The sequence below is a fragment of the Mycteria americana genome, chromosome 1 (assembly GCF_035582795.1).
Source record: "Mycteria americana isolate JAX WOST 10 ecotype Jacksonville Zoo and Gardens chromosome 1, USCA_MyAme_1.0, whole genome shotgun sequence".
Classification (NCBI taxonomy): domain Eukaryota; kingdom Metazoa; phylum Chordata; class Aves; order Ciconiiformes; family Ciconiidae; genus Mycteria; species Mycteria americana.
The window spans coordinates 61,436,310-61,452,733 of NC_134365.1; the positions used below are offsets into that span (position 1 = coordinate 61,436,310).

General features: G+C 38.2%; 1 protein-coding gene across 1 annotated transcript in view; it reads right to left on the reverse strand.

Annotated features, from left to right (window-relative positions):
- The window catches only part of POLR3B (RNA polymerase III subunit B), an 82,942-nt gene that overhangs the window by 25,037 nt on the left and 41,481 nt on the right, over positions 1 to 16,424 (reverse strand). The window contains exons 19-23 of the mRNA XM_075501946.1: positions 13,639 to 13,766; positions 6,443 to 6,652; positions 4,427 to 4,585; positions 2,863 to 2,980; positions 1,004 to 1,146 (exon numbers count right to left, since the gene is read on the reverse strand). Coding sequence (XP_075358061.1) covers positions 1,004 to 1,146; positions 2,863 to 2,980; positions 4,427 to 4,585; positions 6,443 to 6,652; positions 13,639 to 13,766 — 758 coding nt within the window. The remainder of the gene's footprint in view (positions 1 to 1,003; positions 1,147 to 2,862; positions 2,981 to 4,426; positions 4,586 to 6,442; positions 6,653 to 13,638; positions 13,767 to 16,424) is intronic.

Genomic DNA, 16,424 nt, shown 5'->3' on the forward strand with positions numbered 1-16,424 from the left:
AACATTCGGGCAATAGATTTAGCACAGCACATGCAGTAAGGCAGAAGGTCATGCTGAAAGTACTAAAAATCTAGACTATCCAAGTGTACAGACAGATGAAAGCATGTCAAAACCTGTCCCACATTGGGACCAATGGGATCAAAATATGCTTTTAAGTCAGTTACAGTCAGACTGTTTTCAGTCACTTCTTTCTTAACACCCCTCCCACAACTCCCAGCCCTTTGAGATTCAGAGAGCATGTTCTGAGCCACCTTTTTTTGACATTAAGGTCAAAGGGAGTCCACTGCTTTTTTTCAACAGATATGGAAACAGGCTCCTGATTTTCATCTTGCTTACAGTATTAACACTAGACAGCTACATGCCACCATGCAGCTTCCTAGTAGGTACCCATTTTCAACTCTCAGTTTGAAGATCCAGAGGTGCCCCAGATCACGTCCCAGGTGTATTTTTCAAAACATTTTCCCTTTCTTTCCAGTCTCTGCTGGTGCACTCCTAGTTGCACTCCTGATTCGCTTCCCTTTTACACCATGGCTCTGAGCTATCTATCTGCAGTCTTGTCTTTAGAGCAATATGTCTGCACAGATGACTTGCAGACATCCCATTCCATCTCTGGTCTTTTCTGTCCATTCAGAATAGGCCCTTTCACTCTTTCCTCCAATCTCTCTTGTCATAACCCATTGACAAACCTATCACCTAAAACCAGATTCAGACCAGGAAAAAAAAAGCCCAAACAAAACTCAAAACCCTGTTCTTGTTTAAAATGGGCAACTACTGTATTTTCCAGATTCATAAGTCAACACTGAGTTGTGTTTGCCAATTTCTCTCCTCAGTTCCAGAAACATCATTGCTAAATTAGGTTAACTTAATCAAAAAAGGGATACCGTCTTGTACTGTTGCATTCATAAAAGATGTAAACCAATCAATGGAAACAGGTGTGACGATATTATGTATGTACAGTAGGCATACCCAACATGCATTTATTTTTATTAAATGTGTAGCTTACCTTTCTGCCCATGACGACTGCTAAATTTATCTCCAATTTCTGGACGTCTAGTTTGCCTCAACAACATTTTGATCAAGAAAGCATCCTCTGCATTTGATGAAATCATTACTTTTTCAATATAAGAATCAGTCGCACCTTTGTAGCTAGTACAAGAAGACAAAACATGAGTTTTACATCTATAAACCAAACACAAGTTACAAACAGGTATCTGTGTATTGGTAAGCTTCTGGCTAAACTGTAGTCTCCATGGAACTTATATATGGGAGGCCAATGGAGCAAAGATTATATATACATATATAAATGTGTATATATATGTATATGTGTGTGTGTGTGTGTATATAAAAAAATAAAGTTCCAGAGTACGGTATGTTTCTGGAAAAGAAAAGGCTTAAGAGATACAATAGAAACAAAGGGAGAATTAAGCTGAACTTGTAAAGAACAAGGTATATTTTTTTGTCACGTGGGCTCTTCTTGACAGAAAAAAGCTTCCCAGTATATTGCAAATTTCTGGATCTTCAGTTAAACAAACAAAAGTCAAATAGAGAGTTATAGTTGAAGAAGGGAGTTTAAAGAATATACCATCAGAATTTAAGAACAAAATTAAGGCATTATATCCTGACTGAAACTATGCATCAGGTGCAGGTGTGGAAATGAACCAAGGGCAGAACATAGTATGAGGTACAGAAAGAGATGAACTCTAAGAGTCCGAGATGCAGAGATTTTGGAAAGAGAGGAAAACAAAAGAGAAAAAAAGGTAGGCATGACAGAGCAGGAAGCAAAAGGAAATTATTCTGGTATCAGCTTTTTTCTAGATATTGCAGATTGAGGCTAGAGCAGATTTTAATACCTTATTTAGGAGATTATTTTGTCTTGTTGTTCAGGTAGCTGAGACGGTCAAACTATGACACCTAAACTCAGATCCATGTCTTTACCTGGCAGGATACTTCTTTCCTCTTGATAATTACACTGTTGCCTCACTTCTTTATTAGTATCTTGTAGGAGTAAACCTAGAGCTTTCTCTTGGTTATGAAACACGCAGAAGTGGAGCAAAGCTAATTCTGCCTTTCTGATCTGGGCACCAATTGCTTGCCTTGTTCTCTGCTAATTTACCGAACTGTCAAGGCTATTCCTGACAAAACAGTGAAAAACCCTTCATTATTTATCTATTTATTTTTACATTTAATGCAAAATTTTAATCTCACACCTTGGAAGCCTTCTCCTGTTCTTTAAGGACAGGATGGGAAAAACTCTTATTGACCGTCCTTTCCCATTCACTGGTGCCTTGGTAAAGGACGTCTAACTGGAGTGGCCAGAATGAGCTGACTGTCAACCTCTGAGATAGGAAGGCCTCCCTCTCCTGGCCTCCTGCCAGGCAAGGCGAAGGCCGAGCACCAGTCAGCACTGGCCATTTTCTGTGGGAGCCAGTATGGAGTAGATTGGCCCCCTCACTAAGTACACACGTGTTCTCTGGCCTCCCACTCATCCTGCTTTTCTCCTGTTTCTCCATCACTTCATCCATGAGTGACTCCTCTTCCCTCTACCACTGTCTTAGCTCCCTCAGTTTCTCCTGGGAACCTACTCAGTGATTCCTCTCTATACGTACATACAGGAGGGTTCCTCCCTCTCTTTGCAATGCCAGCTTTCCAGGTGACAGAATCTAACTTATTAGTGATTAAGTGGCTAGGCACTTCTGAAAATAACCTAGGCTCTGAAAAATCGTGTGAAAAATCAAGACGTAGAGAACTAGGTCTAATTTGCAGAGGGAAGTTTATTCCTTTGACTTTTCTAGAATTGAGTATTTTCTCAGATACCTTTCCTCCATGTACCTTCCCCAAGTATAAAGTTATGATGCAACATACGTTACTGGCACATCTTTATACTGTGGCTGCTGAGGCACACTACTTCCTTCCAGAGGCGTCTGGGTCACAGTTGGCATAGACTTGTTCACAAGGACTTGTTTATTTTCTACTTTTTCACCTTCAAAGAACAAGAAAAAAAAGCACCATGAAAACATACCTGGCTACCTATGTTAGAAATACATTTCAAGCTTTAAAAAAAGGTAAGCTGGAAGACAAACTGGGAGGAACATGTCCAGGAAGTAGGCCATGTTATTTTATTAAATATTGCATGGTAAGGGAATCATTAAACTAGCTTTTTTCTTGTAAACCAAAACAGAATAGCTTGTGTGCTGGGTGCACTATGAGAACAGCTATTAAACCCACCCTAGGTCTAAAGAATACACAAAAGCATCTGAAGTCATCTGCCATAAGTAAGGAGAAAATTAACAAGCAACACTGTAACTGACAAATTTTAGAAATTCACACTTAAATTCGGGACATCACATCATTTCCACAATGAGTTGTGCAAGACTACTTTCAGCCTCTCCTTGCAATTACTTTTTCCTATTGCTTCTGGTCTCATGCATCTGCTATTTTCTCCTCCATTCCCTTATCCTGCCCTTCACATAGAAAACCAGATCAGTTGCATGCCCAATAATACTAATGCACACCAAGTACCTGCCTCCCACCTCCTCCACAAAATTACACTGAACTTCAGCCTATGTCTCTTTTCTGTCCTAATGAACTATTTCAAAGAGATTTTTACGTACACACTGAGAACAGCCTCAGTCTGGAGTCCGCCCCAGTCCTATCTATCCTAATACTTCAGAAGATTCTTGCCTTTTTTTTCATTAACTTTGAAAGCTCCATTGTGATGTGCTAAAGAGCAAAAGTGACCCAATTGTGTTGCTATAATAGAATTAAGTTTAGTGCCTTTTACAGCACCTTTCTTATTACATCTCAGTAGACCTATTAAGCCATTTCCCAATTGAAGGATGACAGTATGGGAGGATTCTTTCTCAAATTTATTTCCATTGGAAAGTTATACATCCACCCTCATAACTAAATGTAGTTATATTTATTTTCTCACTTCTCTCCAAACATATTTCTAAAGTGTTAAAAACACAAGGTTTTACTTCCTCAAACAATTGCATTAACTGACAGCATGCTAGGAGGTTTTGACATATGAAATAAAAATAATAAGGAATCTATCCTTAAAAAACAACAACGGCAGAACATATGAGAGACAAACAGTAAAAAACTACAGTACTAAAAGTTTGCCAGTTTGGAGATATAAAGAAGAATACAAGTTCTAATGCTTCAATAGATTCACACTGTTAAAGACTCAACTCTTCTACTCAAACATAAAGCTCCATTTTCTCATGCACAAAAATACCCCCAATGACTGGTACCACGCTGCTTTCAGAAACTAACATTTTTAAATTTTCTATTACAATACTGTCACCTTCAAGAAAAAAAATTCATTACACTAAGTATAAAACAAGGTGCACAAGAAATATTAACAGAACATTAATTTCTACCTCAGATTATGAACGTGCCATGACTAACATGTAGTTTGACATACCTGGAGAGCAGATACCATCAGCATCTAAAATTTCATGGCGCCAGATTGGTTTACGGGTAGCCGCATCCAACATCGGACCCATAACTTTATCAAATGTCTGGTTTGTGTAACGCTTCAGTGTACACTTGGCATTCTTATATACAAGACACCTTCCAAACCCTAAAATGTAACACAAAGTCATCTGCCTACGAGTTCAAAGATTCTTTATAACACATTATCAGAATAAAACAAGAACGTTGAACCACCTGTTGAGCTACAGAATATAAAAATGTTTTTATTAGATTATTCACTGTCTTGAATATGCCTAACATTGTACCTGGATACCTAGTAGCTCACAATTTAAAAATCAGATCATGCATGCTACTTTTTTTAGACATTGAACTACGGTCCAATTCTGAAGTTGTGCTAATCCCCTTCTATACTTCACGCGCATGCATAATTTCTCTTACCTTTGGTGGTCCACAGGGAGACATAACATAGGAGAAGAGACTGTAACAGGACGAGAACAGCACCTCTTCCTTTTGGGAGTTCTAAGAAACCTGAACTTTTACTCATGTTTGTGGTTGACACAAGCTAGCCTACCAGGAAAGTACTGATTGGGTATTTCATATAATCACCCCATTAGTCACTTTTTCCCCAGCTGAAAGAATTCTGAATTACATATATTGTTATAAAATAGGTTTGTTTTGGGTTTTAGATGAGAAAAGTAGCATCTCTGGAATTTCTCTCCAAGTACAGCAATAGCCACAATACTAAACATTTTCATCACATTTAGAATTACAGACAGGCAAGATCAAGGGTTTCTAATAATCCTATGTTATTTTAGGTCATTTGAAAGATGGTTGCGGCCACATACAGTAGATCTGTATCTTCAGATTATGTCACGTAACTCCTGACAAGCACCACAGCTCTCCCTGTAAATGTTACCAGTCTACCAGAAAAGAAAACATTCAGTTTTAGATCATGCCTGTTGTTGTTTTAGAAAAGGAGGCATAAATTAAATGCGCCAGACATTAATGCCAAAGATACATGTCTAGGAATACTATTATTGCTGCCTAGCAACTAGGAGGAAGGGAGTGCGTGGGGGAATAAAGTCATGGAAGAATCTGATTTTGGCCACCCGAAACTAAAACCAATTTGATCACACTGCACTATGTCTTCTCTCAAGGGAATTTATTTAGAAAAGAGAGAGAAGAGAGTCTAAGTTTTCAGGCAACTCTCCTCCAACCCCCAGCAGCATTAACATTAAGCACCGAAGAACTGTGGAGAGAGCAAGACAAGCCAGACCGGCACAAACGCAGGTTTCACTTAGTTACCTTCTATTTGGTGCTTATGTACTTTTACTTAAAACACACTGCACTGCATAGATTTTTTTTTTTTAAGGAAGCGTGTCATTAGTTTATCTCTGAATAATTACAAAATTATTTTGCTTTAGACAATACTATTATTTTCTCTCAGAAAGTAGGCAATAGTGTTATTGCTCCCTCAGAGCATCAAGTTCACAATGACACAAACTGCCACGCATTCCATTCCTTTCCCAAATACATTCAGAAGTCTAATTTCATCTATTGCTTTTGTAACTGGTGAAAATAATGAGACCCCTCTGTTAGCAATGAACAAAGGTTCAGGTAACCATCTACAAAGCAAGCCCAACAGAACAGATTATCTAATACCTTACATTTTTTTGTAAACTAAGTATTTTCAAAAAGGGACCATTTACACTTTTTTATTTGAGGTCAAAAGTTAGGCATTTTTCTTATAATACCCATACTCAGAAGTTTATTCACATGTTAGCAACTTCAGCGCACTACTGCAAGCATGGAATTACAATCACTATTCATGCAGAAAACAAACAAAACATTCAAAGCAGTTTTGGAATTCAATTTCTTAATTGGAGATGTACTGTTCAAAACCACAATAAGAGTTATTATAGGATAACACCATGAGACATCAAGCTTAATAAAACATGTATTAGAACACACACTAGAGAAGTGGGAAAGAATTGATGGTTCTTACCTCTGTCCAAAGAGGCCTTGTTTAAGACAAGAGCATCTTCGATATCATAACCACTGTAGCTCATCACAGCGACAGTGGCATTCTGTCCTGCAGGCAGCTTCTCAAAATCTATCAGTTCAATTGTTTTTGTTTTTACCATTGGCTTTTGCGGATAGGCTAGAAGATACATAAGAGTATCTATCCTGTTTCTTTGATTGTATCCAATAGTACCTGTATGTAAAAGAAAAACAAGTGTGTGAACATGAGTGAGCTTCCTAGAAATGTTTTGGCTAAAAAATTACCAAAATGCAAATTAACTAAAACCACAAACTGAGGAATTTCATCTAATAATAGAAATTCTTCAAGAAAAGAAGGGAAAAAAATCATAAAAAGAGACTGAACCAAAACAACTTTACATTGTTATATTTAAATAAAGGTGTAAATGGCTTCTTAATTTAAACTTCCAGAAAGAATTATTTATTTTTTCTTAAACAGGGAAAACCTAAGCATCAAGACAAAAAGAACAACAACTAAAGAAATCAAATTCAGGTCCTATATGACTGAATGCAAATACAATTTCTTTTTTAATCATGACACTGAATAAAACTGCAAGTATGAAGTTTGCTTTTATTGTTCTAATAGCCATAGGGTTTTTTTGGAGAGCTGAACTTGTGTTCCATAGACCTGATCCAAAATTTCATGAGAATCAATAGCAAGACTCCCATTGAGTTCAAGAGGAACTGTGGATCAAGCTCTGCGTCTTCCACATCGTATTTCCTTCCTTTTCTGGGCAATAATTAGTTCAACAGCAGCCTGTGTTAGAATGTCACAACGCATGAACAAAGCATACAGTTAGCAGCAGCCAAGACTGATTTACTTTCTGAAATTAGAGGCATCATTGCTAGAAAGACTACAGTAGAAGTTCACTCACAATATATTTGTCTTTTTACATGAAATTAATTTTAAATTTACGGTTCAGAATTCAATCCTTTGTATAGACCTCCCAGCTTGAGACTGAAATTTTTGGCCCTGTCCCATCAGACTGCCAAAGTGTCTTCTGAAATCTGAGGAAAAAATAATTAACACCCAGCAGGGAAACATAAACCGTTGTGTAGCAGAACAAAAGTTAAGGCAATCGTACGTTAGAGTTTGCTGTACCAGGACTCTGCTATGTCTCTAAGCAATTAAGAAATTATAGTCTGAAAACTTAAAGTTTTAAAGTTTTAAGTGCTAAATATTCTGCAGTACTTTTGCTTAGGAGGCAAGTCTTTCAAAACTTTTCCATTTTCTCCTGCAATTTCAGAGGCTGGCTGCTTTCAAGGAAAGGTCAAAGCAGCCAGCGTATAATGAAGACTTCACACAGGCAGAATATAGTACAGCTGAACACAAATCTGCTCTTAGGGGAGGCCAGCTTCACATTTTATATGCATCTACTTGCAATTTCCAATGCCTGCATTTAAATAAAATGTCTAGAAAATCAATTATCTAAAACCAGGCTGCATCACAGACATTTCCAAAGACCTATCCTGTCCTTGGCACTAAGCTCTCTCCCCTAAACCACCACAGGTCTACCCTTACCAAGGACAAGAATGGGGAAACAGCTCAACCGACACTGTCTGACAATAAACTGTTATAACCGGCTCTTGCACGCCTGGACTTTCCCTGGTTCTAGAAAGGGGATTTGAAGCCACAGGCACAGCATTTTCAAATGGAGAGGAAGATTTGGTAGAGTCGACAGGCTTTACTTGTCTCTTGCTTTTGAGCAGTTGCTTTTCTGTCTTTTTCTTGGAGAAGGAAATTCATCATCCCTGAGCAGTACTTTCTGTCTGCAGTAAGAAGGAAGCTGGTAGGGCCTGGATTCATCAACACTGAAGACCTTCCCAGTCATCCCCCGCAAGGCCCACCATCTGAAGGCCCTCTTACTTCTGATATTCTCTTAGCCTAAGTATTAGATGTTCTCTTCGTTGTACTTTGATTTTAAAAATGGTTTTCCCACTATACAGATAGGAAAATCTACTTCCAAATTAAAACCTTAGAGGTTTAGACCATTTTTTCCCTCTGCACCTAGAATGAATGATCTGTGTGCTTTCAGGATAGGTTGTCTGCTGTAGAGGTCATCTTAAAAGTTTCATGGATAGTTACATTTTCCTGTTGTTGAGAGAAATCTTCTCCTGAGTAAGCCATGCCAACTTTCACTTTTGAAATGCTTGCAATTTTTTTCTCCTCTGCGATGCTTATATGCTGTACCTGCTATGGTTCACTGGTTAGGAATGCTAAGATGGGATGAAGTCTGGAGCACCTGATCATAGATAAACTTGTCCTTTATACCCCAGTAACAATCTGTGGAAGTCCCCTATTTATCAAGGATTACAGATGACACTTTTACATATTTCAGGTAATGCAAATTTTTTCTCTGTCAGATGCCTCACGTATTTCAAAGTTGGCATTTTTATCAGAGGTTCAGATAAGCTTAATGGAATTGTTACTGTTTGGATCAGACCACGAGCCATGAGCGACTGACATTATTGAGGCTCAAAATCTCAAAACTGTATTCAGGCAATTCTTCCGGAGTTGAATGCTGTATCATATCAAATGGAAAACATATCCATATATATCAATGATGGATATCCTAACAGGAAAGAAACTGGATAGAGAATGATTCAAGAGCACAAGTGAAATAAATTAGCCAAAAAGCATGCCGTACATCAGCAATATTTGTGCCAATTGCTACGATTTAATGGTTATACAAATAATGCCTCCTCTGACAAACCACAGCCTTAAACCACAACCTGCTTATTTAAAATTAAGAAGCAGCTCTCATCTTCTGAGCACTGGTGTGTTGGGACAAGACCTCTGTGTGGGTGCTGAAATGAAGGAAGTCACTAGCTTTATTTCTGTTTTCTCTCTGAAAGAACAGAGCCCTTGTTTGCTTCAGCCAAACAGCCAAGCAAAAGTAAAGTATAATTAAAGTTCACTATAACAAACCCTGCTCACAATGACCCACATTTATAAATATCCCAGCAGCAAGAACCAATTTTTTTTCATTAGTAATTAGCCCTGTTTAAAGCAAAACACACAAGGCTGACCTGGATACAACGAAGATCATTTTCTTGCTTTTCTCAGCGCTTGCTATATTGTGAATGCACGTGTGCATTCTTTCCTTTTTTTCCCATTTCCTGACAAGTATTTTTTTCCTTTTAGAGTATCATTTGATCATTCCTCAGTGCGAAGTAATCACTATAAAAATGCTATCTACTGATATTTAGCATAAATGGGATATTGGTATTCTGATGCAGAAAGTTTTGAGAACTCACGAGAACAATCAGCCAGCTAAAATAAGCATTTATCCAATTCTCTGGTGTATTACTTACCAATAAACTGTACAATCAAAATTTACAAGGATATAGAAATCAATCTACTTAAGATATGAGCCAAAAGGGCTATTATTGTACAGGCCAAGAAAAGAATTGCTGTACTTCTGTATTTCCCCTGATTTCACCATGGATTTTCTACTATTCTGTCCTTTTATACGAGCACAAACCAACAGAGAAAGGAGTACAGTTTTTAAATGCTGCACTGAACCTTGTGGAGAGGGCTCCAACTCAGCTCGGAGAGATTTTCACACTACATGTATTAAGTGATCTAGATGTTCAGCATTTGAAATATTCTTTTCACCGTAGAAAGATTAAGAAGTCAGTTAAAAAGATTATTGGTAAACCTGGGGAAGTAGTCTGGCTCATTTCTGCCTCAGCACTTCTGTGCCTGCTACCACGGAGAGAAGAGCTGGCAAAAAGAGACCGCGTCGCAGAGCACAAACGCTGCTCCTCAAAGAGCAGTGGCAGAACTGAGCCCTGGCCACAAAGCACCCAGGTCCAGCTGTGATGACCAGCAACAGCCGGTTTTGCTTTGACGTTTGTTTCGACTCTCTGACAATAGGCTAGCCATACAAAATTTGGGAGCATTTTAGCTCTCAGCCCACCAACAAGCCTTTCACAACTGTCAAAAACCAACAACCCCCAGCACTCGGTTCCTTGAGGCATGTTTGTCTTCTCAACTCAATTTTAACGCATTCAGCTGGTTATAGCACAAAGCAAAGCAGTATATAAAGGGCTTTGCTATTTCACAGAACCAAAGCAGAATGTACATGATAGAGTAAGAGGGGTTTTTTTGTAGTATCAAAGAAGTTGCTGCAACATAAACCTCTGCAACAAAGCTCTCACCCACCTACTACCCTCCCTTCAAATACTTTCTGCTCTTTCACAGATTAAAGTAATAATTAAAATCCAAACCCTCCTTTCCTTACTTAAGACTTGCGTTATGACATTTAAGTTGAAACTGCAGTGCACAGTTGGGCTGTGAGAGCGTACAGCTTGCTTTGTGTACCCACACCGCTGCTTTCACAGATGCGCATGTGCATGTGCAATATGGTGGATTATTGGCAGGAAAATGTGTATGTTTTCATTTCTTACATTAGGCTTTTATACAACACTTCACAGTCACAGGGGTACAGTGTATAAAACTGACTGATCTTCTATGTCTTAATGGAAATGAAAAGGTCCATTTAAAATTATTTCTATAATTGTAGGAGCCTTTGATCCTCTTAAACATTATTTTAGCAACACATGGAAGGCAAACAGTGCAGACTGTTGTATTTTAATCTTAAATACTCTCAGATTTTAAGCTACAACTGTTAACTTTGCACTGAAATGTCAATGTTCAACTGAGGTCCTTGCAGCTGCTGTTGTATTTGCCACCTAATCATAACTTCCCCTCAGTCTTACAGTTCAACCTGCAACATATGGTAAATTATCTATGCCAGAACAGAGGGATTTCATTTCAATTTCATTTCACTGAAATCCAGTTTGCTCACTAAGCGCAGCCCTAGTCCTCCAACAAGATGACTCATTCTGCCCATGAAAGGGAGGTATTTTTCAGGACATTTAATGTTACACTGCAGAAACATTAATATTTTAATACCTAACCCTTGTCAGGGATACTGGATTACAGACCCCGTTGCAAGCTCTGATGTCCACCCTCCATTTACTTGTGCTTTCACACCTTTCCCTAGCTTGATGTTGCTTAAAAAAGAGCAAAGACTGTCCAAAGCTGCTGGCACAGCCCTGTGACATGTCAGATGGGGTCAGTGTTGAGTAGCACAAGGGTCTCCTTTCCCAGAGTCCCGGGGCTCCCTCCATGCCCCCAGATTTTGACAGGGAGTGACACAGTGGACTTGGACATGAGACTTTCCACATGGCAATGTTGGACCAGGAGCTGCTCTGCAATTTCAGGATGGGGAAAGAAAGAAAGAAGGGTGGATGGTTACTTAAAGGTGGGGGTTTGAAGCACTACATCACATCTCTTCATAAATACCAACAGAAAAAAGTATGTGTAATGTTTCAGGAATATCCTCTAGGTCTCATTTGATGAATAAGTGTAGAAAAAAAATCTCTTCTGCCCCTACATATTGCCACTTACAGTGGCTTTTTTTTTAAGCAGTTATTACAAAAAGCTTCAGGTGTTTGCAGATACTTCAGCCAGAGCAAAATATAGCTCAGGTCATGTGCCAACTTTTAAAATGTACTTTTATCTAGCTGCTTATTCTTTCAGTCAGGTGTTTTGTCATAACAAACCGAAACAAAGGCTTTTTTTATTGCTCAAGATATTCAATGGCTTTTGTGTTCCTAGCGTCAGCAGGAACGTCAGAGGATTGTATCCAAGGAGCTAAATGTGCAAGACCTAGGGTCAAAGCAGCTGAATACACCAACCTCAGAAAACACAGACAATGAATTGCAAATGACACTCAAAACAAAACCGGAAAAAAACCTTCACACAGAAAACTACAAAAGAACTCCACAGATACTGAATTGGCTTTCTGTACACACTGATCCTGCTTAACTGTGTGTGGTAACTAACCAAACCTTCTGAGACTAATAGTCATAAAATAGAGAGTCGGGGGTGGGGAAAGATAATGGGATGGGGGAGAACTGTAAGGAAAAAGATTGCAACGCTCCTCTTCTTTTATTTTTTCCCCCCTTTTTTTTTTTTTAAATTTAAAAGGGAGGACGTGCATCTGTTGCTATTTTCTGCTATTTTGGTGCACTGAACATAACAGTTCAGTACAAGGCAGTTACTTTGCTATTAATTCTGCTGGAGAAGTCTCACAAAAGGTGCAGTGTTTCAGTTTCGAACGCACTGCACAAAACAAATGGTTTAGTAAACCTAACAGAAATGGTAGTTTTTTCATGACACAGAGTTGTTCTACTGTAGCTCTCAACTTGCGAGCAAGCCATCAATACAAGACATAAAACTGGCATGTACAGCACAATTCTGAATACAGCTGTCTGAATTGATGTACTACTGGTCAGGTTCTTCTTGGGACTCACTCTGGCTTGATCACGGGCCACAGGACTTGGATGCTTTAATGCTAGTTTAGCTGTGTATTAAAGGAAGGATTAGAACTTACCTAGTGTCAATTACAAGCAACAGCAAATTTACAAAATGGCTGGATTTTAATGACCAGCAATCACATTTGTAAAAATAATTATTAAGTGATCAGAAATTAATTTTGTTTCAGTCATTTTGCTGAGAGGCCGTTACTTGCCCTCTTCATCCAAAACAGAAAAAGCCCAAAATCTAAACTATGTCTGCAGGAAGTGTTCAAGTAACTAAGCACTCTCACATTTTGATTCCTCTTATTTTCTAATGTCAATGTAACTATTTATTTATTTATTTTTAGGGCACCTAGTCAACTATTCAGGGAAATTCTCCTCTCTCCATGCTCTGTCTCTCTTTGTGAGAACACTTTTTAACTCTTTTTGTCTGGAAACCCACAGCACATTGCAGCATAAAGAGAGAAAAAAAACCCAAACACAACTGCCAATCCTGCAGCTATGCTGAAAACTTGAAAGTCATGATGATTATCAAAAAAACCCAACAAAAAAGCAATAGTGCCCCAGTTTCTCCAATTTTTCTTTTAAGTATTAAGACCTGCAGATATGGTCTCCATTAAGTAAAACTGACTGGTATTTTTTTCCTTTTAATTTTTCAACTTTCAGAGGTAAATTCTTTCTTCCTCAAAGCTAAAGAACTGCTCTTTTCCTCTTCTTAGCAAAGCTTTTATGTGAATTAGGAAAGAAAGAACTTCTCTGTTTTGTCACTTTTGCTACATAGCTTCAAAAACTACATACCACTCCAAAAAGGAATAAAAAAAGTCTTACCCATTGCTTGTTTCCCCATGGCACACTGATAAGTGTTTCTTGGGGACTGGTTGTGGTGAGGATATGGAATCAGCCCAGCACAGACACCAAGAAGCGTGAAAGGCTCAATCTCCAAATGCGTTGTATCTCTTAAAAGAAAGAGAGTACCAAATTATAGCAGCCTTGTGAGCAAACATCTTAACTAAATTTATTTAATTTAGTAGTATCTCATAATACTTCAATTCAATTCTGTTCAGAAAAACGTAAGTCAGTAGGACCTCAAAATATGGATTCACTATGGGATTTTTATTTTTTATTTAAAACAAAAAAACAAACACAACCTTCTTTTGGCTTTAAGCGTTTCCACATGAAAATAAATGAAGGAGAAATAAGGAGGGTTTATGAATTTCCATCATGGAGGAAAAGGCTCCAGATAATGACAACCTGAGGGAGTTCAGACAATAAAACATCAGTTTGTACAGTAAGACCCAAAATGCCTTAAGGAATGTCTTCTCATGTAAAGAGAGTCCTCCGCATCAAATTACCAATCTCAGAGATCTAGAAATCCACTGGGGAGGTGGAAGAAGGAAGAGCAAGACAGATTCAAGTATTGAAAAAAAATAAAAGTGTAGTTTTAGTTTTCCAAGGTCCATTATATAATATCAGTTAGAGGGAAAACATCTGTGTCCAAACCAGATCCAGTGCCATGGGTGATATGGCATAATAAAACACTGTTTGAAAAGCTCTGCAAACATTTTGGAAGTGATTATGTTGTTAAACGGCAGTACTGATGAGAAGTAAAAAGACAGGGACAAGGAGTAAAGACTGAGAGATAACAAAATTTGTTCTACCTGGCATGAGCTTCAGAGGAGAAAGTCCATGCTCAACAAAGACAATTAAATCATAGCATGCGTTGGGATGCAAGTGGAGTGACTAATAACTAAGGATGGAGTGCACAATAAAGCTTGGCTGGAGCAGATCTGCTTTTTAAATCAAGATAAGTAACTAGGAAATGGGGAATTTTGAAATAAAGATAATTATAACTAAACCTATCCAAAGCATCTCTTTCACAATGTTCTGCAGTTACTACACAGAGCTTAGGTTTAGGCATATATGGCTTCTCCCACACACCTAAACCCACTGCATTCTGAAAATCCCATCTTTAATGTTTGAATTCTCTTGGAAATCTTTTGGAAGACCTTTTAAAAATAATTAAACAAATTAATTTGATTACTAAACTTTAAGACCTTGCAAAGGAAGTAATTGGAAAAATCTTCATTATGACAACACTCAAAAGATGGCAAAGCATCACAAGCTCAAAAAGGCTGAGGAATTACCCACAAGTACAGACAAACTGAAGAAAAGGACCAGCAGGAACTTAGATAAATAATGTATATACTACTGGAAAAAATGAAATCTGAAAACTGAAAAAAATCTGGAAACCCTGAGCACAAGACTAGTGAAATTATCTATCAGTCCCAGAAATCTTTATAAATCACAAATATGCTTGAGCAACCTAAAAATTAGCTGCTGGCCAGAGGATAGCCACTATTTTCCTCCACTTGATAAAAAGCAGCTATGTTAATTGAAGCCTGTCTTAAGAAAATACGAATGGTAGAATCCTAATTGCAGTCAAGCAATTGCAAAGTGGTCTCAAGAGCCAGTAGCAAACTTAAAGCACAGACTGCTCCCCCATTCTGTAGAACTTCACAGAACTGCTGACACTTCGCAAACAATAAAACAAGAGGCTTAAGACTTACTGATAGTGAAGTTAGCAAATTTCTTCAGAAAGTACTAGTGCATGGAACTACATATACATTTTCAGATAGGCTATTCAACACAGGTATTTTTCCATTGAGGTCAATCTTATTTCAACCAAAGAAGATGCAACATACAGGGATCCTAGTATCTTATGAGGTATTCCACAGTGCTAATGAGAAACCTTCAAACTTTACAGAGCAGTTCAATTTCTGCAAGTCAAAACGCCACTGGCAGAAATGGGCCCAAGAAAGGAAGGCAACCTCATTGAGTTTGAAAATGAGAGTTACAAATGGGTAAGGAAGAAATCGAACACATTAAATAGAGTCAAATCCTCCAAAGAAAAACCCCCTAATTGGATTGGAAAGGTAAAGAGAGGATACCGTAGCTAAAAGAAGCCTACATTACAAAAGCAGGAATGTTAATGGGATACTTCACAATAGTGGATTGTATCAGTCGTATTACCAGAACAAGTTGTACCAACATGGTCGCACCATTTAAAATGCAAGATGATCAGCTGGGGGAAGGGGGTACACAAATCAACTATTCAGGATGTAGGGAATATCATTACTAAACACAAGGAGCAATGTACTCATACGGTCCGAGCTCAGATACTTATGGCACTATTAGCTACAAGCATTGAAGCTAAACTCAAAACAAGTTGATGGACAACACAAGAATCTCCCAAACTTTTTGGCAGTTATTGTGGAGTCATTTCCTCACACTAGTCTATTGGAAGTTCACTGTCTTCTCCTATTTTTGACTAAACAGTGATTTCATGTGATATACTCCCATTAATCTTCCTAGCTGAGTCAGGAGTACTGTAACTTAAACTCTTCAGCTCTGGTGCTTTGTGGAAGTTACTCAATTTTGGCACAGATGACAGCAATTGTGTGTGCTCTTCTTTGCTCATGTATACAGAAGCCAGCCAAGAGCATGCAAGAGTAATTTCTTAAAGTGATAAAGTCTTCAAAAGCCTGGGCAGGAGCAACACAATTTAATTAGCAGAGTTAATGCATTTCATCTGGCAAAGGTTAAAGATAACTAAA